At 35.3% G+C, this 26,913-nt stretch overlaps 2 protein-coding genes across 6 annotated transcripts; one reads left to right on the top strand and one right to left on the bottom strand.

Moving 5' to 3' along the window:
* Positions 1-14,286, bottom strand: ostf1 (osteoclast stimulating factor 1). Its single transcript, XM_088630132.1, has 10 exons — positions 14,102-14,286; positions 8,438-8,484; positions 5,158-5,208; positions 4,993-5,056; positions 4,782-4,835; positions 4,310-4,417; positions 3,318-3,367; positions 3,151-3,229; positions 2,595-2,693; positions 1-587 (listed from the first exon to the last, which is right to left on the bottom strand). Exons 1-10 carry the CDS (start codon positions 14,133-14,135, stop codon positions 529-531), a joined length of 645 nt encoding a protein of 214 aa, XP_088486258.1. The 5' UTR covers positions 14,136-14,286; the 3' UTR covers positions 1-528.
* On the top strand, positions 14,166-26,617 carry nmrk1 (nicotinamide riboside kinase 1). Of its 5 annotated transcripts, none has more exons than XM_088630134.1 (10): positions 14,174-14,300; positions 14,557-14,766; positions 15,981-16,031; positions 16,296-16,386; positions 17,047-17,095; positions 18,479-18,656; positions 20,881-20,952; positions 23,573-23,679; positions 24,738-24,821; positions 25,167-26,617. In XM_088630134.1, the coding sequence occupies exons 3-10, from the start codon at positions 16,003-16,005 to the stop codon at positions 25,187-25,189; spliced, it is 633 nt and encodes a 210-aa protein (XP_088486260.1). In that variant the 5' UTR covers positions 14,174-14,300; positions 14,557-14,766; positions 15,981-16,002; the 3' UTR covers positions 25,190-26,617. The 5 variants fall into 5 exon arrangements, with proteins under 5 accessions (XP_088486262.1, XP_088486260.1, XP_088486264.1 ...); XM_088630135.1 differs by lacking the exon at positions 14,174-14,300 and adding an exon at positions 14,319-14,415; XM_088630136.1 differs by lacking the exon at positions 14,557-14,766 and having other exon boundaries at positions 14,166-14,300; positions 15,983-16,031.
* The last annotated feature ends 296 nt before the right edge of the window (positions 26,618-26,913 follow it).

The following is a 26,913-nucleotide window of genomic DNA, read 5'->3' as shown; positions in this document are numbered from 1 at the left end:
TACATGAAGTTAAATATTTATTTTTAGTAGCCCAAGATTTAAATACAATTTCAAACCATTCAGAAAGTTTTAATGCAGTACGGAATTTCTAAAACTTAAACAGCAAAATGTATTTTTAAGGATATATACAAACATGATAAATGGATAAATTTCTTACTAATGTCACATTAACAACACATTGAATTGTGTGGTCAAACTGAGGTCAAGAGGAAGGTGAATGCACAAATTTGACTTCACTAATATGATCAATAATCAAGAAATTTAAGGGATCCAGGTTATTAAAACAGTTTCAAAAGAACGGCAAACTCAATAACCTTTATTTGTTTGAACCATGATGCAAACAAGATTTAAAATTTAAATCTTGCTGATCAAAAAGTTCATTAATTAATTTAAGTAAATTAATTTTACAATAAGCTTTTAAGCATGTGTAATCTTCCTAGAAGCAAAGAAAGTGTGAAATATCCAAATGTGTATCCAAATTTAGTTTCTTCCTTTTCATACAAGAGAGCTTAAGAAGAAGGCTGGAACTCAATCAGAGTCTTCATCATCAAGGTATTCCTCTGCATTGCTGAGAGTCCGGATTACATCTATTTTTAAAAAGGAATAAAAAACAAAATTACACACAGAAAATTAACTTTTGAACAACATAATTAAAAAAAAAACATTTGGTATTATGGATAATGGTATTACTCATGCCATTCTTTTAGAAATATAAAGAGTATTCTATGGTATGACCTCTGACAAATATTTGAAAAGATTTGTCTGCACTTGAGGAAATATGTACTTCTCAGACATACATATTAGCAATTTCTAGCAAGCTAGGATCACACATTCTCCCTTCCCTTAACGACAGACTACTGTTCTTTTAAATTTTCTCCATTCATTGGAAGTTTCATTTCACACCTCTCTGCACCCATTCTGACTTCACACCTCTTGATTGGCCTCCCTTTCTGTCCCCTGCTCCCGCCTCTCACTCCTCCTCCCTCCCAGCCTTTGTTCTCCCGCTACTTTACCTTTGCCTACTGCCCTGTCTCTCTCACACCTGAAGAAGGCTCCACGGCCGAAACGTTGTGTTCTCTTTCTTCTTTTTTTCAGCATGGAATAAACCTATTACTTGTTCCTTTGCAGCCTACGCATGCTGACGCAGCTACCCACCTGATATATTAGCAATTTGACGTGAAACAAGGGTGTTCTACATATAAGAATTATTTTTGATTTGCAAAATTCTACAAAGAACAATAAGAAAAAAACATTTTTATTTTTTAGAATTTATTTCAAATAATTTTTTTCTTTTCACAGAAAAGTCTTGGCATTTTAAATGAACATTAAAGAACTGAAACAGTGCACAAGACCACCATCTGGTGGTGAGTCACTGAAGCAAAGAACTGTATTATATTCTTTAACATAACTTTATTAACCCTTTACAATTTCTTGCCTTAGGAATTCATCTTTTCGCATACCCCAGCTTGCTCTCCATGAGACACACAGACAAACGGACAGGGAGAGAGCCTGGGGTCAGAGTGTGGGGTCAGCCATTGTACGGCGCCCCTGGAGCAGTTGGGGTTAAGGGCCTTGCTCAGGAGCCCAATGGAGTAGGATTTCTCTGCCGGCTGCGGGATCTGCAGCCACAGGCACAGATCCATAGCCACAGAGCCACCGCTCCGCTCCATTGAAATGGTTACCTCACCATTTTATGACATTTCAATTATTTTTAAGTGGAATAAGAAAGGCATTAATAAAACACTGTTTACAAACATTTACTTTAAAGTTAATAAGCCACTTGACTTCAGATTGTTTTAAATCTGTATCATATTTCTAAACACAACAGAGTTGCACGTTCTAGAATTCTGTTAAGTATAAGTACAGTATGTGAGGCTGTACTTCTAAATGTAAACCTGCCTTCATGTCTCTAAAATGATGCATTACATACCAAGTTAGTTTAATGACACTAAGCAAGAACATTCAATTGCACAAAAGCATTCTGGGATTTGAGCCAGCAGCCATATCACCCTGCAGCTCTCAGCTGGCTACCCACTGAAGCTAAGCAGGGTTGAGCCTGGTCAGTACCTGGATGTGAGACCTCCTGGGAAGCTATGGTTGCTGCTGGAAGTGGTGTTAGTGGGACCAGTGGGGGATTCGCATCCTGGGGTCTGTGTGGTTCCTAATGCCCTGGTATAGTGGTGGGGACACTATACTGTAGTGGGCTTCGTCTTTTGCATAAGACGTTAAACCGAGGTCTTGACTCTCTGTGGTCATTAAAGATCTCTGGGCATTTCTCAATAAGAGTAGGGAGTTATCCTGGCCAAATTTCACCCCTCGGCCTTTACCGTGGCCTCCAAATTGTCCCCATGTATGACTGGCTTGCTCTTGAAGTTGTACCCTGCCTTGTGCTCGTTGCTTGACGGGTAGGCTCTGGCTTCCCGCAACACCGTATGATATAAAGCAGTTTGGCAAATGACATGACATTCTGGGATCCATCAAAGGCAGAGATACTGCTCTTAATAAAAGGACATTTCAGTGTAAAATAAAGAAGTTCAAAATCCATATCTTACATGAAACAAATGTCAGTTAGCTGTTTAAAACACTGCACTTACTGGTTACTTGTTTCTTTTTCAGCAGTGATGCACACTGTGCATTTGTTGCCATATCCAAGGCCAGTTTCTTCTCATTGTTTAAAATATCCGTTCTTGCATCTAAAAACAATAAAGGACATACCGGTAACATTTTCAATGCAGACAGTAACTCATAATGCATCAATAAGAGTTTTTATATTTCAGATTGATGTTGGCTGTAATCTACAATATTAGTATTTTCAAATTGAACTATGTATATTTAGCACGTACATTTAAGGACTGTTACATTTCACTGTGGATAGATACTATAGCAGTTGTCTTTCCATTTGCATTTGATCTGTCCTTCCACATAAAAAACTCTATAAAGCAGGGAATGGTGAAATAAATCTATTTTTGCAGTAAAGTCTGAAGAAACACAATAATTGTTCATATGAAGGTTATCATAGAAACACGAGAAACATTTTTAATGAACATTACAGAAATTTGAAAAATTACGTTGTACTCTTTCTGCAACTACAAATCATTGTAGGACACAATGTGGACTTTATATATTTCTATATTTTACAGCAATTATTACTTCTGTTCAGCAGCATCTCCACAATGTCTGAGTATCCCTTCCAAGCTGCGGCGTGCAGAGAGGTGTCTCCAAGTTTATTCTGTTAGAAAGAAAAATTGATCATGTATTTAAGAAAAAAAATACAAAACATGCTTTTGACTTAAAAACGGTTAGCTTTAATTTTTTACCTGCTGGTTAAGTTCCACATTAGGCTGTGCAAGCAAGAGCTCCACAACATCTGTTAAAGCAAAGGTACAAAGCTTTAAATTTATATTACAACATATAAGAATAAAATAATGACATTTGGAAGTAATATGACTGCACTAGATCATATTCTGATGTGTTGTTTTAGTTGTGCAACAAGCTGTTGTTTTCGAACACATCATTTTGGTGAATTTTAACACACAACCTTTAACAGTCTACTTCTGCTTTAGAAGAGAGGTCAATCAGGCAAAGTCAGTAACAGCTGACCACTGTTATAAATAATGTGCAGAAGACAACAGTGAGCTGGTGTACAGCAGTTATTTCTACCCCAGGCATATTTTTTAGTTTTAAAAAGAATTCCCCTTCATATACAAAATAATGAGACTCACTATAAAGAAAAGCAATACTAACCCTGAAAATAAACTTTCTGAATCTTTACAGAAGACTCAAAAACAGGAGAAGTCTTTCCAGTATAGCACAAACTCAGACAAATGCAGACACTGTGCTAAGATTATTAAACATCTTTTGCACAGGTGAAAATTATGAATGTAACTGAACTTTGTAAATGAGCATTAAAACAGTCTTTGTAGCAAACAGTTTGAACCAAAACCCATCTACATGTTAGAACAGCTAGACATGTAATGCTACACAAAATGTACAAAACAATGGATGTGTCCACATGCAACAAAAGTAACAATGGACAAAGTACATGCACTGTAAGAAGGCAAACCTTTTTTTTTCCAGTAATGAAACAGAAAGCTTAGAAATAGACTGCAAACAGAAAAAAAGTTCATACAGATTAGGTTTTAAAATTAGATCCAGGGCTCTTGGTAAAAACTGGATAGCAAAGAAACAACACAAACTACAAACTGCTTTAAGAAACACCCTTTAATTAGGTTTTTAAGAAGATAAGCAGATTTTATTACATTAAATTGCATTGTTTACAGCAACTGAACAGTAATTATTCCCAAAATACCTTTGTGTCCTCCATGACATCCCCAGTAGAGGGCAGTATTGCCTGCTTTGTCAAGACCATTTATACCAACTTTGTTATCCAGACATTCTCGTAGCCAGCTCAAGTTGCCTGCAATACAAGTACATTTAATAAACATGTCTTTTCATACATGACAATGTCAGCTTCATCGTGTGTGCTTATAATGATTTATGTTTCAGTTCAGACAGCTCATATGAAACAACCAGCACAACAACAGTCTAAAAACCTACATAACAAAGAACTACACACCTGACAATCTTGTCTAAAATAAAATTGCATTAAAAGCAAAAAATCACAGTAGCAAAACATATTTAACAATTTGTCAAATCTCTCTGCTTCTTACAGGGTACCAAACTATGTTCTGCACAGTAACACAAAACTACATTCTGTGATTAAAGATTCACTAGATAGTCTGAATTTTTTTTTAAAAAAGGCAATTTGTTATCTCCCCCACCTCTTTTAGCAGCCTCGTGCATTGGATTGTCTATAGATTCTGCCTGCTCAGCAACTACAAAGGAAATTGTAGATATTATTTATCATGGAAGATACAGGCAAAACAATCAGGATTAGCTAGCATAGAATTGCGTAAAATATGTCTTTCTTGTGACAGATCTGGAGCGGTTCATGTCCTTTGTACCCCAGACTCTAATGCCCACAGTACTTACCATAGTTGCTGGGAATCAGCCCCGTCCTGCCCCTGCAGGTCCCCTTCCACCAGTTAGTATCACTCTGAGGATGAAAAAAAAACTTAGTAAGTACAGTATTTATATTGCATGGTAGCTCAGACAATGTTTCATTATCACACTGAACAGAGGAGGAACAGAGCTCACCGTGTCTGAAATGTACAAAATATCTCCTTCTTCAAAATACAGCTCATCTGGCTGGAAATGAAAACACAAAAGATTAAATTATTTTCATATAATCCCATACACCCAAGACATTCACACTGTCCCTGACAGTCACTAATTCTAATCTTTGACGGATAACTAAAACGGAACTATTTCCATCACGCAACAGAGCTCAATAGTGCGTTTTAATTTCTCAGAATTTACAGTTTAAAAGGAAGATGCTTTTGGAACACTGATGCAGTAGAAAGAGTTAGCTTGATTTAGCAGATATTCTCTGAATCTCCTCATTTTAATCATGTCATCCTAGGTTTATTCAGTTTTCAGGGTTTCCAACAGGCCAACCCCCCCCCAACAGTTAGCTGTAATATAGCTAATAGCTAATCTTATAATTGGAAATAAACAATATTATCCTGAACAGATTTTATTTGACCCCAAGAACTGTTTATACAGGATTCAATAATCAATTATATTTGATTACATAGGACTGGTCAAAAATGTTGGCTACCCCGTTGGCTTCAGCTTTGCGCTTGAAATACACAGCCATTTGCTGTTTTCTGTATGCATCAAACCATCATTGTGTTCCCTTTGCTAGAGACACTGTTTATTATTTCATGCTCATTGAGGCAATAATTTCTATTTCATTTTGAAAATTAAGTGGCATTATTTAGTTCTTCATTATTCTTTAGAAATGATGTTTTTGACTAACGTTCGCAAGCAATTAAGGGACACAGTACTGGTCCGTGACCTGTTGATTCAGTTGCAAGGAAACCCTGCATTTTTTTCTACGTTATTGATTATTTTCTTCAATTACGTTAATTTCTATGTTATCGATTACTAACATAGCTATCAAAGGACCAAATCCTAATGTATGAGTTCTTATGCTGAAAATTGCGATTGCATACTCTTTGTATTGACGGTTTATTTTATTCACCTGCAAAATAACACATTGGTAAATTAATGGAATTGAAGTCTTTTCAGCAACTTCAAAATTCTGCATTCATTACTTCAGTTTTTAATCAACCTAGACTTGATAGAAATGTGAGAGATTTTCAGACCAGGGTGTGAGACTGTGAGATTTGCTCCCGATGGGTGAGAGCTGTATGGTTATATACCATCGCTGTTGCTGGCTGGCAAATGATCTTGCAGTGTATTAGTATGAAACAGTATTTCAATATGGACTCTTTTGTACATTTTGTCCATATTCAGTATTTAGTCTAGACAAGTGGCTGATTATTGGCTAGATGGCCCATCTGCCTCATATACAATAGTGGGAAACAATAGATTTGGATATGTGAATACTATTATTTGTTTCCTGAAATTAGCAGACAGAAGCAGTTTTTTTGCAGACATGGAAATTAGTCTTTACAAATGTTATTTCCTGAGAAATACAAAAGAACTAATTGTTAAAAATAAACCATACATATAGCTGTGTATATGTAATATGCAGGTAAAAACTGAAGGGCAAAATCTGTCCTATATTTTTTTAAGTTTCATAATATAACAGTGAAATTACTAAATTTATTTCAATAAATCCAGTAAATGTACTTTTGTGATAACCCTGTTCCACTTATTTTTTGTTAACTTACGACTTATCCATTATCAGCACATGAAAGTTATTATGAAAGGATGGTAGTGCATTTGAAACTGAGAACAGGAGGCACACTGTTATACAGAGTTATACACCGTTATATGCCCCTTTTTCCTTGACTATATTAAGACAGATTTAAGACAGATTTAGAATTAAATCTGAGGTAGCACAGATTTTGTTAAATATGAGGTATTTCCTTAGTTGACTGATGTCTGTATACTAATATAAATTAGGATTGTAAGATACTACCTCTTATTTTTCCTTTTGAGGAAAAATACCTTATAATAAGCATGTGCTACATTAGAGTATAGCCAAAGTGCGTGTATTTTCCATTTTTAAGTTCCTATCCACTTTAGAGAACTTGGTGTTTGACTGGAGATTATAATGGTTTTGTCCAAGCAGTACATATCGGACAAATGTCAAGCTTTGTGATATTTTGTGATACTTTTCTCAGCTTACTGTTAACGTCCATCTGACATCCACTTTATTAAGTCTTAAGTTGAAGAGTGACAGTGGAGCACCCCTCCCACTGCACTCTCTACTCCGCAGCGCATGGGAATGTGCAGCTTCCACACCGGAGGCTAATCGGGCCCGCTATTTAAGATCCCCACACGTCCGCAGACTGGGTTCCCCCTTAGAATTAGGATTATTCTTCTCGTTCGTATTAGATTTTCTCATATACCAGAGAACAGACGCCTTCCCAGACGGCTACACACCGGCACACCGCTCCAGGATAAGAAGCGCTTATCGCCGTTGAGGTCTGTGTATCATACATCTAAAGTGTTTCACTCTACCTGCCAGTGTCAATTGCTTTAATTTTGTAAAAAGAGGAAAACAATCAGACTTATTTCCTAAAATGGTTGAGGTGAAATAGCCTGCAGAGTACAGTGTTTGGCAACAAACACTGCTTTGGATCCTCAAACAGTAAACATCATACTGCTTTTAAATCAAACCTCACCCAGTGTACTTTAGTAAACAGGTGCACACACAGAGAGAGGAGAGGGAGGGAGCTCTACCATAAATGCCTGTAACTAAGAAGGAAACCAGACTTGCTTAAGTGAAGATCCCATCACCTACTATTCAGTATCTATTCAGGGATTGTAAACTCTCCATCAGAAGACTTTACTCCTCCTGAGCAAACTACTGACAGGCAATGTAATAAGTAATATGTAATTAGTAAATAAGAAACTAGTAATAGATATTATATTACTCCTCTACCTAAACAGGGAATTCTGTTGTCTCATTAATTAGATTAAGGGCAACAAAAGTCATTAGTCTGCAACATCTGCATGGTTACTGAAGGTTTTATAAATTAAGACACAGGGCACAGGGCACTACCTTAAGAACACATTTTTTCTAATAAGTTATCAAAATATAATTGTTTTTTTTTTTCTTTGTTGTTCTGTGATTTAGGCCCAGATTAGATTGAAACACTCACCCATATACTAAATGAGAACAGTAATATCTTTTCCACTGTGCTGAAACGTACTGAGGGAAACAAGTCCAGTTCTGTATTGGTTGTAAATCTGCAACTGACAGGCCAAATTGACTTAATTAAATTCATGCCCTAATAACAAGATAATAATGCTCTTTCATCATTAAAATACTTCAGACATTTTTCATTTAATCCAGTTTGAACTTTTTAAAACACAAAAAGGTGTGCCATATACTTACAGTTCTTGGATCAAATGTGAACAGAGCTCTGAAGACTTTCACCTGTCCTGAAAAGTAGGAATAAACATTATCTTCCATCCATTCCTTTTACAAAAATACATAGTCCAATACATGATCGTGCTGAGCCAGAGCCTTACCTGGCAGACACTGGGGTCATGACATAATAAACCCTGGAACAGAATTCCAGCCCATACTAGGGCAGACGCACACAAGTGAGACAATTTACAGATGTCAAGTCACTTACACAGCATGTCTTTGGACTGTGGGAAGGAAACTGGACTAGCTGGCACAGACCCACACTGCCACAGGAACAACATGCAACCTCCACACAGAAGGTGCCCTTGTCCAGAATCAAACCCAGTATTCAAGAGCTGTGAGGGAGCAGTGTTAAAAGCCATGACACTGTGCCTCTGCATTTTATATCTCACGCTTGAACATTGTACAAAATGAAAGCTTTAATTATGGTCAGAAAAAGGATGAAATATATGGGTTCCAGGAGTCCAAAGAGAGCTCTTTGTCTGTTAGTGAAAACATATTTGTCTGTTACTATTTGTATTGGTCCATAAGTAGAAATCATACTTACATTTCGTAAGAGTTTTTATATAGGTATGCTGTTCATTTTAGAAGTACCATAATTTCAAAGACTCATAGAGTGGTTTCTTTTATAGCACATTAATATCACATAATACAAAAAAAAGACACCCACAGCAAGCAAATATGATGATTAACCCTGCCAATAAAATTAAGAGTTTAAAAAAAGACTCAGTCGCGCACTGTGTGCTTACCTTAAATATACCCTCTGCTATCCATACATATTTCCAGAATTCTCTTATACCTCACATCAAATATAAATTGTAATCCAAATGACATTTTGCGTTTACATATTACTCTTCCATATTTCAGATACCATGAGGGAAAGAATCTTGCAGTAGTAAGAAGTTTTATTTTAAACCATCGTTGCCTCAGTGATGAGCTCTTGTGGAAATAACCCTTTTCATCTCTACTCTGCAAACCACAACTTACAACTGAACATCAACCTCATTTTCATTCTCTGCCACTTTAAACAAAACTTTCTATATACAGTTGTGAAGAGGTTCTCTAAGGTCTCCACAACAATGGAGTTTACACAAAGCGCAAACTGCAGCATGAATGAACTTCTGATGGATTTGTTTTACTGTAAATATTATTCAGAATAGAAAGACCCAGTATTTGGGGAGATACAGTTCATACAAGTGTTTTCTCAAAATAAATACTGAGCTCCATCATAGAAAACAGACATTGTCAAATTTCTATTTCAAAACGTCTTAAAATTCATTCTTTTCTACTGCTATTGACACTTTTCATGTGTTAAAAGTCCAGCCCTTTTCTGTTATAGGGATCTATAAACCTACATCGAAGAGGGAGAGAGTTACAAAATACTATTTTTTCCACTTCCCTTGAAAAATACCGGTCTGTTTAATATTTTTGTACAACCAGAAATCCTAACCTTAAAATGCCCAAAAAAAGTAATAATGAAACTGAGGAACCTTTGTTTCGAACATGTTCTTCTTACACTGTTAGAAATATTTTCCATTAAAGGAATAAAGAGAAAGTACACCTAATCATTTACTATGTAGTAGAAAAGTGATGTATCAAGCACAATTAAACTCCTACATTTTATAAATATAGTGGCGTACATGTTACTCTAACCAACCAAGCTGACTGTATGACATCTGACTTGTCTTTAACCAAATGAGAGAAAATGTTGATGGCAGTCCAGCCCAAAAAACGAACAAATTAAACTGCAGTTAAGACTTAAAGACTGAAAGCAAATTTAAGAACTAATTAAAACCGATTTATTTCCAAACAAATACATGGTTCAATTAAGTACTATACACACAGTAACATAAAACAATTTCATTGTTTAAGCACTACGGGTTCACTTTAGACATTGTAATGTTTTACTTTAATAACTGCTTTGAATATTTTAAACATTCCTACACAACATCTTTCTATATGAAGTTTATTCCATGTTGAAAAGAGAAGAAAAGAAACTCAACATTTTGACAGCCGAAACTGTTCTATTCTGTATAGAATAAACCTTTACTTGTTCCTTTGCAGCCTATGCATGCTGAAGCAGCTCCCTACTTGAAGGAACTTTTCTGTATGGTTCAAACTAGCTTGTAGTATTCTGGAAATGTTTTCCATTCAATTAGTCTTGAAACAGATTAAAATGTTGTATTGTATTTTTCATTTAGGACTGCAACTATGCTTTGAAAACATTTGTCCTGCACTGTAAATAGTGAAAGTGTTGATTATTGAAATGCCCACATATTGTGATTCATTTTAAAAGCATAGGTGTAAGCTGATGCTTTTAAAAAAACATCAAAGGTGACCATATGGCGTTTGACTTAAACCAAACCAGGCAAAATGTTGATTTGCAGCTTCTTAATAGTTACTTATTTTCTAGTTGTTTTCATCAATAACAATAACAAGAAAAATATTTTTAGAGAATGTAATGATAACTGATCCTCCTTAGTGCACAATAAAGCATTCATCTGCTGATTTTGATGGATTTGTAAATAATATTGTCTGAATCCTGGAGATTCTGACAAATCTTGGAAATAAAGAGAGGTATTTACCTCCTTTTACAGTAATACCTTTTACAGTATCAGTTTTGTCAAATGCAGAAGTTGATGACATCTCTTACACAAACATGTTTGAAACACTTAAGTCATTCATTTTTTAATCAAGTGAAACAAAACACAATGAACTCAATCTGTTACAAAAGAGCACACTGTGCAGGCCTAAAATGTATTTAGCATATAATACTGAGTAATTAAATAGAACCTTAGTTAAATGTTTAAGTTCAATGACATTTAATTCCAACAAACCAACCTTTTAAAGTCAGGTTAAAACTTGATGCAAGGTAGCTCACAATATAATTTGTGTGCTTATGAGAATTCAAAAATACAATTATACAAATTATATTTAGCATGCATTATTTTTTATTTTGTGCTGAGAAAATGTATAGCCTAAATCTAAATTGAAAAAATAAAACAAAATTGTACTGCCTCCACATGTCTTTGCTTGTAGTTATTTGGCAGGCATTAGTGTCTTAACGTTTTATTTCAAATACTATAACACTCTATGATTCTTAACTGCATCTTTTTAAAAATTAAGTACTGCAGAAATCTCTTCATCTATACATGTTTTGTATCATTTGATACTATATCTAACATGATGCACCGATATTTTTATACATTATTTTAAGCAGGAAAATTTTTTCTGGGCACAAAGCATCCTTGCTAGTGTCAAATGTGAATTGATAACTCTCCACATATTATAACTAAATCGTTCACGTTCCTGCAGGCATAAATTGGTATAAATCACTATTTTAATCATGAGTTGGTGACAATGAACAACATTTTAAAGCTCTACATGCAGTGATATGCTCTTTTTTACATTTCATAACATTATTTGATTAATTCTACCAGCTTTAATCAAAACTTACATACACATGGATAAAATCTGATATTTCATCCCACTAAACACATTATGCATTAAGAACTTTACAAAAAATATTAATATTAATAATAATAATAATAATTATTATTATTATTATTATTACATCACTTTATTAACCCTTTACAATTTCTTGCATTAGGAATTTGTCTTTTTGCATACCCCAGCTTGCTCTCCATAATTTAAGGATGGTCATATAATCATATTTTAGGATGATTATAAAGCAGCAGTCCATTTTCTTTATACAGATTTCTGTTTATCTGCAGATATGCTGAATTAGGAAATCGGGGAAGGTTCTGAAATTTTCACTTCCCATTTCCAACAAAAGAGCTACACAGAGTAGAGTCAGCAAAGCAGACACAAAAGGGTTACTCTTTACATGTCTTGCAGTGATTTTGGTGCATTATGCAACAGTTTGATCATGATCAGATAGAAAAACACTCACAAGGCAGTTAAAACAGAGATTCCTGTCATTGATAATGCAATGAAATCCAATCATAAAACCTTGCTTACAGATTTAATATAGCCCATTAAAGAAGAGCGCTAGCAAAGCCATGGAGAGCAATAGCAAGCACATATATAGATCACGTACCCAGAAACAATATATATTTAATATTTACTGTGTTGGAAAGGTATTTCAAGATATTTACAGGAAGCTCCTTCCTGTGTTAAAGTTTCCATCACATAGAATAGCCTGTGCATCACAACAGGGGCATGGGAGAAGTAAAACTGGTTTCTTTGTGTAGTCATAAACCTGAAGAAGAATTTTAAGGTTGGACTCAATCACTGAATGATTCTGAGCCTAGGTAATCCAGCAAGCACTGACTTGTATTGTGCTGCATCCCTGAAGGTATGCATGCTTAGATTAAGTATTTCTTCTCACATCACACCACTAAGAAGAAAAAAAGGAAGTATGGAAACGTGGATATCCTGAGCAAACAGTATGCCTTTTGAGACATTACTGTGGCATTTTAAAAATAACTGTGCATTACGGTACAACTACTGGCACACTGCTTAAGAGCAGGGCAGTCCAGTCCCAGTCCTAGAGGGTTGGTTTTTCTGCAAGTTTTCTAAAGCAGCAGCACCTTAAGAGCTGGGGGAAGTTGAAATAATGGTGCAAAAAAGAAACTAACAAGCAGATATAATTGCTAAGCGATGAGGGAGACTGAAAACTTCTATGTATAACTTACACACATATATTTTATGACCTGTAGAGACACATCTTGAAATCTTAAATACTGTTTTAGAAAGCGGTGACAGATTAGAAGGAACCCAGAGCAGTCTTCACACACTGCAAACTAAACCGGCACATTTGTTACCAGTATATTAATGTATATGGACAAATGATGAAGTATTCAAAATTAGATTAATCTGACCATCACGACCATAAAAACAGAAATAATACAATACGAAATGTTGTTCATTCAGTGGTTTTTATTTACGCCTTTGCCAGACGCCTTCCTGCTTTTAACCTCAGTCAGAGAAGAAAAAAGACACGACGCAGTTTATCAGATACACTACATGTGAGAAAACGTTGCTAGAACCATCTTTGTCAAATCTCATTATTTAAATACCTTATGAAATAAATGAATTCCGATTCAATATTGAATATTGACTAGGGCGAAGAAAACAGAAACACGAACAGCAAGGAAATGCATTTGTACACTTTTATTCGCGGCCAATATTTGAATGTACGCAAATGTCAAACGGCGCGACGGCACGTCAAATCACTGGTTTTTAGTACTTCGCAGCTTTGGATCCTTCAGTTTTCTCAAACTAGATTAACGATATTATTTATAAATCCTGGCTACGGCTCGTTCACTGTACCCCACCCACCCAAACACAGAACATGATTGTGCAGCTCACAGCAGTACGGCCAGAAAGTCATGAGGAAACGGGGAAGCCTAAACACTTAAAGTAAACAATTACATAAATACATTCGATCTGAGCAGGTTTTTAATGGCAAAATTAGCGTGATAAATCTCATTTAGATGTTTGCAGCAGCAAACGTCGTTTCAAAGTAGCCCCTCTCGTGTACAGCACGGGTAACGAGCAACAGGAACTTTCAGACCTGGTGGCAGCTACGTGAAACACTACTGTTTCTGTATTGGACAGCTGAGAGGAAAGACCACAACAATATCATACTTATTTAACACTTACCTGGCTTCGCAGGTTTAGGTGGAGGCTTTGACATTTCGAGTCTTAAAATAAAATCGTCAAAAGAGAGAGAAACGAGTAGATATTTTTTTTCTATTTGAGAAATTCAATGGGATAAACTAACTAGAGAAACCAATGAGGAAGTAGGACTCCCAACGGCGAAGCGCACCCTTGATGCGGAAGAGATGAGCTGCGCATGATGGTAGGAAACTGCTCACATCCGCGAAACTGTTCCCTTGAACTAGCCATTAAGGCTCAAATAATTCTTAGTACTGCATGCTGAGAAGAAAACAGAAACAGCAGCTGGAAATGCAAACGTGTGTCCAGGATCTATGTAATACATTTTAGACAAATTACTAGTGGGTATTAGTGACTACATGGGTCATGTACAATACTGGCACATTGTTAAAGACAGACACTCTTGTGCACTCTCTCTCAACTTTTCTGTATTTCTACAGAAATGTTGCACCAAAATGGAGCCTGTTTAACGGGCGACTGATTATATTGAGAAGAGAGTGCTGAGCAATTTCACGAAAGGTTACTACGTGTAGAAGGAACACTAGTTACAGTATTTCAATTTGTGGTACTTTTGTCTACAACTTACCTGCTGAAGACCTTTGAGGATTCTGTATGGCATACTGAATTAACGCATTGAAAGGGACGGAAAAGGTAGCTGCCTTTGTATTCTTCACCTTTTCATTTTAAAACGTTGTTTAATATTAAAATTAGGCGAGAAAAATGCATTCAGAATTTCTTCAAAATCAGTAGGGTTTGACCTACTGTAGTAAACATTGGTGGTTTGGTAATGCATTTTAAAGTATGGACGCTTTTAGAAAAATTCAACTTCAAAACTATGGCAATAGCAAAGAAAAAAATATGCTTACGCAGTAAATCCTTAGATTAAAGTTAATTGTTCGGTGCTTTAAACGTAGATATGAGAACCTTAAAGGTCACTCAAATTCAAAGGGAGCCAAAGCAATTTAGAGAGAACAAAAACTTTGTGCTGTCATAGAGTTCTTTTAGTTAATACAGGAGCTCCTAATAATCCCCATCTATGAAATGGCTTCATTACTCTGCTCTCCTCCCCACTGATAGCTGATGTGTGGTGAGTGTTCTGGCGCACTATGGCTGCCGTCACATCATCCAGGTGGGGCTGCACATTGGTGGTGGTGGAGGGGAGTCCCCATTATCTGTAGAGTGTCCAAAAAAGCGCTATATAAGTATAAGCAATTATTATTAATTATTATTATCACACCATATGAGTATCAAATAAAGGTCCCAGCATAGGACCTTGTGGGACTCCTTGAAAACAGGACAATATCAGATTAACAAAGTGACCTCATTACCAAACTGGAGCCAAACCAGTAAAGCAATACACAGTACCTGTGATCTTTTCCATGCAAACCAGTAAGTTGTTGTAATTGACAGTATCTGGCAATTCGACCCTTTATTCCAGAAGCACCAGAATATGAACTTACTCAGACTCAGAAAAACATGAGCAAATCTTTACCTTACTCAGAACAGTTTTGTTATTGTGTCAGTCTGAACCCTGGCTGAAGAAGATCAAAGAGCTGATAGAGAGATGGTATTGTAACTGAGAAACACTGTCTGTTAGGGGGTTTTGTGAGAAAGGGCCAGTTCATTTTAGCTTGGGTGTGTAAACAACAGGTTTAAGTCTGAGGGAACACAAACACATTTCTGGGACTTATTTAGTGAAGCAGAGGGATAAAGTCCAGGAGGGACTTCACAAGTGGCTCTCTCGATAAAGGCACTGACCAGAACCGGTTACAGAGACTCAGTAATGAAGTTGGTTAGTCCCGATGCAGAAACAACTGTCTGTTTTAAGTTACAAAAGTTTTTAAAATGGTCAAATTTCATTTGCAGGATATTTTCAACCAAAAATCATGAGACAAATAATTATTGGAATTGGGGGGTAAGTATAAGCAGATATTATTTCCTTTGTTTATCATCACATAATTTATTGTCAATTTATATTTTCAAATAACCAACACAGTATGTGCAGTCTGCTTCTTTGCACTAGAGCCCTGCAGATGGGCTCCAGTACCACAGTACCACAGTACTATATATTTTGACAGTTTGTAATGTATGTATTTCTGGACACAGCCTTCCATATGTTCTTACTGTACTTTTCTTACTGATTGGAAGGTTTACAGATTCTCTTCTTTCTGTATCACAGAGTCACAAATGGTGGAAAAACAACATTGGCAAACAAAGTTCATGAACATATTCCCAACACTTTCATCATATCGCAGGATAAATATTTCAAGGTAAGATTCAAATTGATTCAGTTCTTTTCATTGTAGTTAATATTTTATTAATAGTGATGTGTATGAACTGTCTAGAAAAGAATGTGCATGGAAAGATATGCATTATGAAGGAAACAAATGGGTCTTCTTTGCTGAAAACCAGGTGTTAAGCTCTTAACATTTTTGTTTGCATCCCAAAGCACAATCAACATGTAACTTGCCCTCCAATGGTTTTAGGAGAGTGACCCAAAACTTACTTTTGCTTTACAGTCAAGCACAGTGTTATTTTAATTTTGGGTTATTCTGTGTATACATTTGGTCATATTAAAAGAAGAACAGATTTTGTGTTTAATCCAGTGTCATCGGCAATATTTAGAGACATTCACTTTAAATATAAAAGTAAATGTGTGGTTACATACTGTATATCTTTGAAGTAAAGACTACATGAAATCTGTGGCCCCTTGAGCTCACCTAACTTTTTTGTGTAATTTTTGTGTAATTGTAATTGAGATTCTTTTAAAAACAAAAGTCACATTTGACTTTGAAAAGCTTTGCAGTTGAGAAGTGAATAAAGCCTTGGATTAACAAAGGGTGTGGCTTTCTCTTGCTGCTTCTTAGACACATACACATATGTCTGTTGTGTAGCTTGCATAATTATTTATTCACTTATTTATTTTACAGGATGATTCTCTGGTAGCAGTGGACAGCAGGGGTTTCAAACAGTATGATGGTAAAACAAATACTCTGGAAATAGTATTAAAATCTCATGGTGTTCCATTTAATGGGGGAATTGTTTTACATCTAAGGGTAAAAACTATTTTAAAATAATTGATTTATTTATAGGCATACCTTTGGTGACATTTGGTGATACTAACAGATTACAATATCATAGAATCATACATATACCCAAAGGCAGGAAGCCACAACATAACCTTTGAATAGGCAGGTCTCGGTAAAAGAGCTATCTTCATTTATGGTGCGAGGAAATAAACTCAAAATACAAAACCCTAGCTCTGTTAAACGTCTACCAAACTTTCAAAGTTCCCTACATAAAAATAAAGTTGGGCAGCTAAACTACCAAAAAACCCTCGTTAAAAAAAAAAACAAGGTTTCTCTCCAGGACTTGCACTTCATACAGTGGGTCTTTCGATTGGCTGCTTCCTTGCTCATTTCTCCCTCAGAAACAACAGCAGCCAGGTTCCATGCCTCCAAATACTTGTTCAATCTGTCACATAACTAATTGTTTCCATCATTTGGTCAGGTGACTGAAGATGGTATGTCACTTCCCAGTGCTTTCTGAGGAATATAGGAATCGAGAAATCGCCATCTTGTCTTCACCTGACACTTTCTTAAGATTCTGTGTACGTTCTGTAAAATTGAATTGACTGATAATGGTGTGGCATTATTAATGTGCTGGCCCAGTGTTTTTAGCAGGGAAGTAACATTTGATTCTTCAGGGTAACACTTTTACAGCTGTACCTGAGGAGTCCAGTGACACTTTTTTAAAAAAAATGCTGTCCAGTGACATGCATGCCCAAAATAAAGTGTGACTATTCCTCCTTTGGAGAAGGTGATTAAAGTTGTGTGTAAAAAAAGCCTAAACATTGTTATCTTGTAAAATGGAACTGGATAATTTGAATATTTTAATAATTTTCCCTTGGTATTGACATGTGCAACTACAACACAACACTGAAAAATGCAGAGGTCTACACCCTTATAGTTTATTTGGCTACACTGCTGACCACTTACCTTACATATATCAGTGAAACCTATGGGTTTGCATATTAGTTTTGCCAAATTAACTTTTTACTCTGTCTGAAAATAATTGCAGCAAAAATATCACACAGTGCTTGCTTTACACTGCAAAATACATTGTTAAACTTTCATTTAGATGATGGAAGTTCAGTTTCTTATGCTACAGGGTGTACAATAAAGTTACAAATACTGTAAGTGGCTTTTGAAAAAAAACTGTTGTAACACAGGGAATGTTGGGGCTTTTAGTGAATTTACACAAAGGTTTCATCATAATAATTAATTTGAGAGTATAGACTCAAGCTTGTTATGCATCTATATGGCATAAAAAACTCACTTATGTCTTGGTTTGTGATTTTAGTTATTGATGCCCTTGACATGGATAGTATGATGCTTGACATTGAATCCTGGAGAAAGGACCCAAGGTCATTTTTAAAAATTCATGAATTAAAAAATCCTCCAAACTTTGAAGATTCAACTGAAGTGCGAGATGATGTGTACATACTCATAATAGAGGGCTTCCTACTCTATAACTACAAGTAAGTACCTAACAGGAGTAAAATTCTTTTTTAGCCTCACGTGTTGTACTAAACAGTTTTTATGTCCGTTATAGATTTTCAGAGATTAAAAAATACTCAAAATATTAAAATGAAAATCCACTGCGTGTACAAAGTAATGCACAATTTATGGGGCCCCCAGATCTCTGCAAATCTCTGTGACATCTTCTAATTTGGCAATAATAAGCATGATAAATACTCCATACTGTTTTATAATCAGTAACTGCAGGTATGTGGATTGCTCTTAAAGACCATTTTCTTAAACTATAAATGTCTATAATGTCTGTCCATACACAACAATAAGGCAGTTTCTATACATTCTTCAACTGTGTACTACTGTAGATGTCGATATTGTAAAAGATAAATGCTTACTTAATTCTTACCATCAAAAATTACATAAAGTGTCAGTTACTGTAAACATCCTAGTTAGAATTTGTTGGTGCTGCAGCATCGGATGGCGACTTTTTTTCTCATTAACCAGGGTTCAACTAAGTGGTGCTTAATTGATTTATAGCTTTCCAAATAGACGTCAGTGCTGCCACTGATAGAAAACAGTGCTTTGATTTTAATATAATTCTAGATCCTGCTAGGACATATAGTCCCCCCCTTCCACATAATACTTAACAATAATTGCTTACACTTATGTAGTGCTGTTCTGGACACTTCGCTCAAAGCGCTTTCTCCTCCACCACCACCAATGTGCAGCTCCACCTGAATGATGCGACAGGAGCCATATTGCTAACAGTGGGAAGGAGAACAGAGTGATGAAACCAATTCATAGATGGGGATTATAAGGAGGCCATGTTTTATAAAGGCCAATGGGAAATTTGGCCAGGACACCAGGATGACACCCCTACTCTTTTCAAGAAACGCCCCGGGATTTGTAATGCCCACGTTAGAAGAATTATATGTCATTACTTTCTAACAAAGCATTGTATGAAAAGTATACAAAAAATAAAATTCCATATTAATAATATTATGCAATGTAAAAATGATAAATAGCATAATTCAATGAGGTTATTATTCTATTAAGGCAGCATAGTGGTGCAGTGGTTAGCATGGCTGCCTCGCAGCGCTGGGGCCCTGGATTCAATTCTGGACCTAGGTTGCTATCTGTGAGGTGTTAGTTCCCCTTGCGTTTGTGTGGATATCCCCTGGGCACTCTGGTTTCCTCCCAGAGTCCAAAAGCATACTGCTAGATTAACTATCCTCTGGGAAAATTGGTCCTGGGGTGAGTGTGCATGTCTGTGCTTGTGTCTGTTTGCCCTGTGGTGGACTGTCACTTTCAGGGTGTACCCTGTCTTGCTCCTGTTGCTTGCTTACTTTATATAGAACTTGTAAAGCCACTTACCCCCTTGGTTTGTCACTGGTGTCAAGTACTTGCTGTTGGCCGATTGCACCCTTGCAGTCGCATGCCTTGCATGTGCCCAATGCCAGAACTGCACGCAGCACAGTTCCAAGTAATAGTAAGGAAATGAAAATAAAAAAAAAATGTCCAAAGATTTCGGTAAAGATCAGGAATTTCATCAATTACGTACGAACCAAAACATCCACACAGTACTGATTCTAGAAGCTCCTGATATTTGTCGGCTGTAAGAAAGCAATTTTGTCGAGGTTGTCCGCAGAAGCCAAAACAATAGTGACAGCATGAATCGGGAATACTTTTCTTGTTCATAGCTCTTATTCAAAACACTAGTGTGGTGTTTCTTGACCTTCTCAATGCCACCTGTATCACAACAGTCTTGTGTTGTGCATGACCTACTGTAACTGACGCCCTCAGACAATCCAGAATCCTTGGTTTGGTTCTGTTGGCACTGGCCTTCCTAAGCATTTATTGGGCAGATTTGTTTAAGCTTCTTTCCTTAAATGTTCTTACATTCAGTCCTTATTTTTTAAACCTTTAAGTGAAGGTTTTGTTCTTTCAAAATGGAAAGGCATTGGTCAGGAGGTTACATTTTAACCTATGTTCTAAAAGTTATGGGGCTCACAGATTCTGGAAGTGCAAGTAGCCTCAGGGAGACTAATAGATATCATCATTACTTTTATATATAGGGAAATATAGTCCAGTGACATAAATGAGCACATCAGTTCTGAAAATAAAAAGACAAATATTTTTACTATATATTTTATTATCAGAGCACAGTGATATTTGTTTTGTAAATGTTGTCTGCCAATTTTAAAATTGAAAACAAAATTATTTTTTCAGACCCTTGAATGATTTATTTGATAGAAGATATTACTTACAAGTTCCATATGAAGTATGCAAAAAACGAAGATGGTAAGTTTTGTAGTTGTTGATTTGGTCTTCCCCATTATTTCTCAATGATATGCATAGATACTGTATATGGAAAAATCATGCGAGCTTGAAGCAATCCAAATTCACACTCTTAAAAGGAAAAATGTTCCAGACAGGCACATTTGTTACTTTTGTTTGGTTTTTAAAAGAACAGGATATGCAGTTTTTAGATTTTGTTTGAAACCTTTAATTGTCTTATTAACTGTTTTCACAAGTCATTTTGTCTAATAACATGCTGGAGCTCTAAAGCATCAATTTCTAATATTGCAAGTTAGAATTTGCCTAAAATTAAAAAAATTGTGGCTACAAGTACTTATTGTAATATAAAGAGTAAATGCAGCTTTATTCAGCCTTGGAATCTTAAATATATCCAACGGTTTTATCAGTTTATATGATGCAGTTAATTTCCTGTAAGTTAACTTTCTTCTTTAAATGACTGTGCATATGGTGGCTTAGACATTTATAAAAAAGTTGTGATAATTTATGTACACAGGGAAAACAGCATTACCCTCTCTTATAAAAGGGCAGGGTACTGCACAAAATAATCAAGAGGTTGGTATAGTTAGAAGCACATTAGATCTTTGTTCTCTTGCACGACTGTAATGAAAAGAGCAATAATTCAGGCACACTGGGTTAAACAAATATTAAGTGACAATACACACACTAATGTACATACAACACATGTCACCTTATGTCGTAACCAACCAGAAAACGCCAGACTGTTACCGAGTATTTGGCTCTTAAATAAAGCCTACAAAGGCCAAAAGAAGAGAAAGCTGCCTTCTAAACTAAATTGAATAAAACCTGTGGTTAAATCTCTCTCTCTGTAAACCCAAATGCCAGCAAATTATTGGGAACCTATCTTCATATTCTAAATATGCACCCACAATCCAGGAGAGGCTGTTTTTAGTGGAGGGATTCTTTAAACAGGAAATCAAAGTTGAAAACTGCAGAATAGTGGGCAATCTTAACAAAGTTCAAACACTTACTGTAGTTCCAATCTGGCCTTTTTGGGTGATCTGGAACAAAGTGAAGCTCTCGCCCTCCCTCTCTTGTCTCTTGTCTGTTCTTTATTTGTACATTATCCCCTTCACCATCCTCTTATATGCTGTTTTTCTGGACTGTTCATTGACACTTAATCATTTACCCAGAACTTAATTAAGGTTAATTAAACCAAGGTAAAATTTACTGTACAATTGCTTTGAACCTTAACCATCTCTGTCAAACATCCCTTTGCTTTGAAGCTGGAATTATTGACACAAGCCAGGTGTTGCCCATTATATCTAGATTCTTCTGTAGTCACCCACTGTATAGCTGTAAAAATATCAAAGAATTAAATAATTTTTAAAATTTTAATTTTATTAAACGTTTTATACACTTTTATACACAAGCTATACCTGTGTTCTTGTTTTTCTTTATATTGTCCTGAATGCAACATGAGAATCCAAAGAAATACATTTACTGTAGATGTTAGATTTTTACTGCATTCATGGTTTTTAACGTTTTTAATGTTGTAAAGTGTAATGCTTTTCAAGTAATAAAACATGATTTTTGAGAAGAACAGAGCCCTCTTCACATATAGTTATTTTTTTAAGTTTCCAAACTCATTTGACTTGGAATTAAAAATAGAAAGGAAAATAAAAATAGGTAATAGGTTCCTTTTGTATTCATATTTAAAACTTAAACCCTCTTCACTTTTGTTAAAATGTGTGTAACTACAAACTTCTTTTGGACTTCCAAAATAGCATAATGTTGATAGCATAATGGCTTCAGGGACTATTCTGGCATTTTGATTTCCAAACTTAATACAGTTGCTGATGCTTTGCAAATGGGCTTGCGGTAAATTCTGTTTAGTCATTTCCCCAGAAGAGAATTTTGAAATTGACATTAGTAACGTAGATCAGTTCTCCATTTAGATTAATGCATGAATACAAATTGTTCAGGTTGATATTTTGTTTTTCCAGGAATGTTCCTTACCACTTTTATAGTTAATTGTGAAAATGATTTTGTGCCACATGGAGTTTAAGGTTTGTTACAGGCAAGAAAACAAGAATTATATTCACTATACTGTACAGTAGGTTTCTAGCCTGTGATTTGTAAACATTATAATAAACCTTTCACAGAAGAATGGTTTGTGAATTTTGCTTTTTATCTTATTCTTCTTTTGCTGATCTTGGTTGTCTTTGCTGATCACATGAACCAGCATTAAGTGACAGTTTAAAAGATAGTTAAAAATATTATGGATTACTTTAACTCTAGAAACCAGTCTGTACTTTTATTCCATGTGCATTTGCACTTGAGTGGCTGAGTGTCCCGATTTGACACCCACGAATATGATTTGATTGTCTTGGTTCCTTCCCTAGTCTGAAACTACTTTTTCTTTTTCAGTAAATTTTCAAACATTTGTATTTTATTTTAAAAGTTTAAAATGTTACTAAAATGGCTCCTGGGTGGTCCTTGTTCAAACAGAACATCAGTATTGTTTTTATAACATTTGTATACACATATTGTATCATGTTTCATTCTTCTGTGTGTGTTCTTAGCCATACAATTTCCCCAAATACAATTGCCTGATTTAGGTGTATGGCTGTTTGATTTGCAGTACTAGAGTATATGTACCCCCTGATCCCCCTGGATACTTTGATGGACACGTCTGGCCCATGTATGTGAAAAACAGAAAGGAAATGGAAGCAACTGTTTCTGCACTGAGTATGTTTCACTTTTTTAAATGAAAAAAGAGCTGATGCTTAGTCCTGTGATAAGAGATTGTTACTCGTGGTTTTAGAATGTTTTCGTTATGTTAATGGTAAAATGTGGCTTTTTCAGAAACAATTCACCAGTGATGGAGCTCTTCTGTTTTCTTTATGCTGAGGACAGTAAAATGTTTATTAATGAGAGTAGAAGAATAGTTATATTCAGCCTTTCGAAGCCTGCTTTGAAGGATCTGATCCAATTATTTCTTGGTGGAAGCTAGCATACTGTGGGAGTTTAAACAACATGGCTGAGCAGCTTGCTTCATACACAGCCCTTTGAGTAAAGAACTACCTCCTGTTAACACATTTGTTCTCATTTTCCCCGTTAATCTTGTGTGATTAAAGCACTTTCATCATTGGTGTACATCTAGTTTGTTGCCAGAATGTTGTTGCCTCATCATCTATGTTGGATTTATTACCCCCTGAGAAACAGTGGTCAGTCACATATTGCCAGGGACAAGTGGCTTTAGGGACTCATGTTATAAAGACCCAGACTGATTGAGGAAAGGAAATTAACGGTCAAATAATCAAATTTTAAAGAAAAATTAACCTAATTGATTTCTTCTGCCATAGCATTTTTTATACCGGAAGAATAAAGCTGTCATGTGGGTCTCAAGAAAAGAAAGGCAATGTTTACAGTCTTCAAATAATACAGTCTTCCTTGATGAACACCTGATACATCAAAAGCCAAAATACTTGAAAAAGAAAAAAAATCTACCAATTGGCAAAAATTCTGCTTACCATCACTTAATAATGAGAATGCAAAGGAGAGAACATTTTCAGTATCCAGTTACTCTTCCTTTTGTACTACACTTAATCATTCAGTAACAGGTACTGCTGAAACCTCATGCACTAATGCATTAAAAAAGCGAAAAGCATGATAGACATTTTCCTGTCTACTGCAGTGTTATCTGAAAATCTATTTAATTGTTGCATTTTGAATGCCACGTTGTGGACTTAATTATAAAAGCCTTGAAAGTCCTTGAAATTTCTTTCTTTTCTTTTTTTTTTCAGTTTATTTGGATGGGACCAAGATGAGAGATGAATTGTTTTCCATTGTACATGAAGAAATAATGATAGAAATACAAAATCTAGCAGGTAAATCTCTGTGCGTGGTACATAAATAAACATAGGAACCGTTTTATGGCTTTTTCCATATATTTTTCAATATAGAAGCAGAAATTAAAATACTTTAGATTCTTGGAATTCTAATAAACACAATTTTTTTTCATTGCTTCTTTACAGTAGTTGTAACTGTAGAATAGTTTACATAGTGAAGAGATCAGTGTTAAATGGAATTTCCTGAACAGTACTGAGTAATATTTATTTAAAATAAATATGTCAAAAGTAGTTTGATTTTGAAATCATACTTTATTTTAATAAACTTGATTAATGTATCTCATAACTTCTTTTTTCTTCTTATAACTTTATTTTTGTACATAGGGAAAACCCTTGAAAATGATTGAATATTCATATAATAGTGAAGACATCAGTATGCCGTATGTGGAAACATAGTGCCAAGATGTGGGCTGTGAAGATTTGGGATTTCTGAATGAAGTTTTCAGACTTTGATTTTAGTTGCCATAATTTACCTCTGTGCCTTATTAGTAGTGTTTTGTATTAAACTAACGGTTTAAGCTAAAGTAATTCATATAACTTACAATACGTGTTCTTCTGAATCCATGGGAAGATGCCTAAACATTGCAATACAAACAGGGGAGAGGTTAGGAGACTGGAAAGGAACTTTTATATGTATTGTTGAGATTGCACAAAGCAGGTATTCTATGTAAAATAATTAAACATCTGTGCATAAACAGTTTACTACCAGAACTAAATAGTGCTAAGAATGAAGCAATGATTGTTATGTGTTATGGATGGAGGAATGGATAATTAATTAGCAAAATACGTAGACTATTTTAATATGTTTACAGTAATCAGTACCTAATACAAAATTACAAAATAAGGGCAGAGACACTCGAAAAGAGTTTTTGTTTGTCTTCAGTACAGTGCTCTGTTCCTTAACCATAGATACGGTTGAGCCGTTGTCAGTCACTGTCTTTTGTAATATGTGAGACAGACCCAGAGAGCAGAGATGTACAGTAGGTCCTGCGTAGGCCTTACCATGTAAGATAAGCTAGATCTGATGTCAGCCGAAACGTTTCGGCCCTGTAGCCTTCTTCAGGTCCACATAGTGTTTATGCTATATATAGCATAAATACTATGTGGATTTTTTAAAGTAGTAATTTAGCATTTTTTCTCTAAACTCATACATGGATAAAATAAAATTTAAACATTAAAAGCATTTAAGTTCCCCCTCTATGATAATACAGCAGTAGTAATACTCTGTCAAAGATAATGCATTTCTTTGTGCTATCATGAAACATAAAAAGGCTGTAGAAGATGTTCTTCTTTAGGACAATGCATTGGTATCCAGTGTGATGTTTTGTTTTTCACATTCAGATGCTCTACAAACTATGTGAGATTTTCTAATCAGCATTTTTAAGTTTTTGAAGAACTAGTAAGACATAAATATCCCAAATGAATCAATAATTCCAAGTTGTTTAATGTTATTAGCTAAATCTACAAGCTTGTGAAATAAAAATAACACTAGAGATATCTTGCATAAAATGACAAGAATCGAGTGTATTTTTGGATGTAAATTCAAACCAACAAAAATGGATTTTAAAAATACTTCGGGGCAGTGGTCCTGTGAAGTCTTAAGAACTACCAAAACGCACCAGGAGTATCTCTTTAAAATTTGTTTTGGAAATTGAGTTGTAATTGATGTGACTTACAGTATATGATGTTGCTGTTGAGATATTTACTATTAAATTGTGTTGTTTTTTGTTTTTGTTTTGGAAAATAAAGAAATGTTCAATAATGTACAAACCTGACTTGTTGCCAGATCTTAATTTGAGAACATTCATAACTTTGACCTTGTTGAATATTTTTATTTTTCAAAATGTTATCAGTTGGGTGCTGGAAAACCAAATGAGCTAGGTGGACCAAATGGCTTCTCCTCACTTGTAACTGTTTTGTATGTTCTTAGATGTTTATTCCTTTTAAACTGATATCAAATTATATTTTTGTTGTCCTTTAATGATTTTATTTGGACGCTTGATATTAATTGCAATGCTGACTTTGCCAAATTGACAGTTTTAAATGCTCATTTTTTGCTTTCTTTTGCATT

This window comes from Lepisosteus platostomus, chromosome 4 (genome assembly GCF_059453375.1).
Source record: "Lepisosteus platostomus isolate fLepPlt1 chromosome 4, fLepPlt1.hap1, whole genome shotgun sequence".
Lineage (NCBI taxonomy): Eukaryota > Metazoa > Chordata > Actinopteri > Semionotiformes > Lepisosteidae > Lepisosteus > Lepisosteus platostomus.
This window is presented reverse-complemented; position numbering and strand designations above follow the sequence as displayed.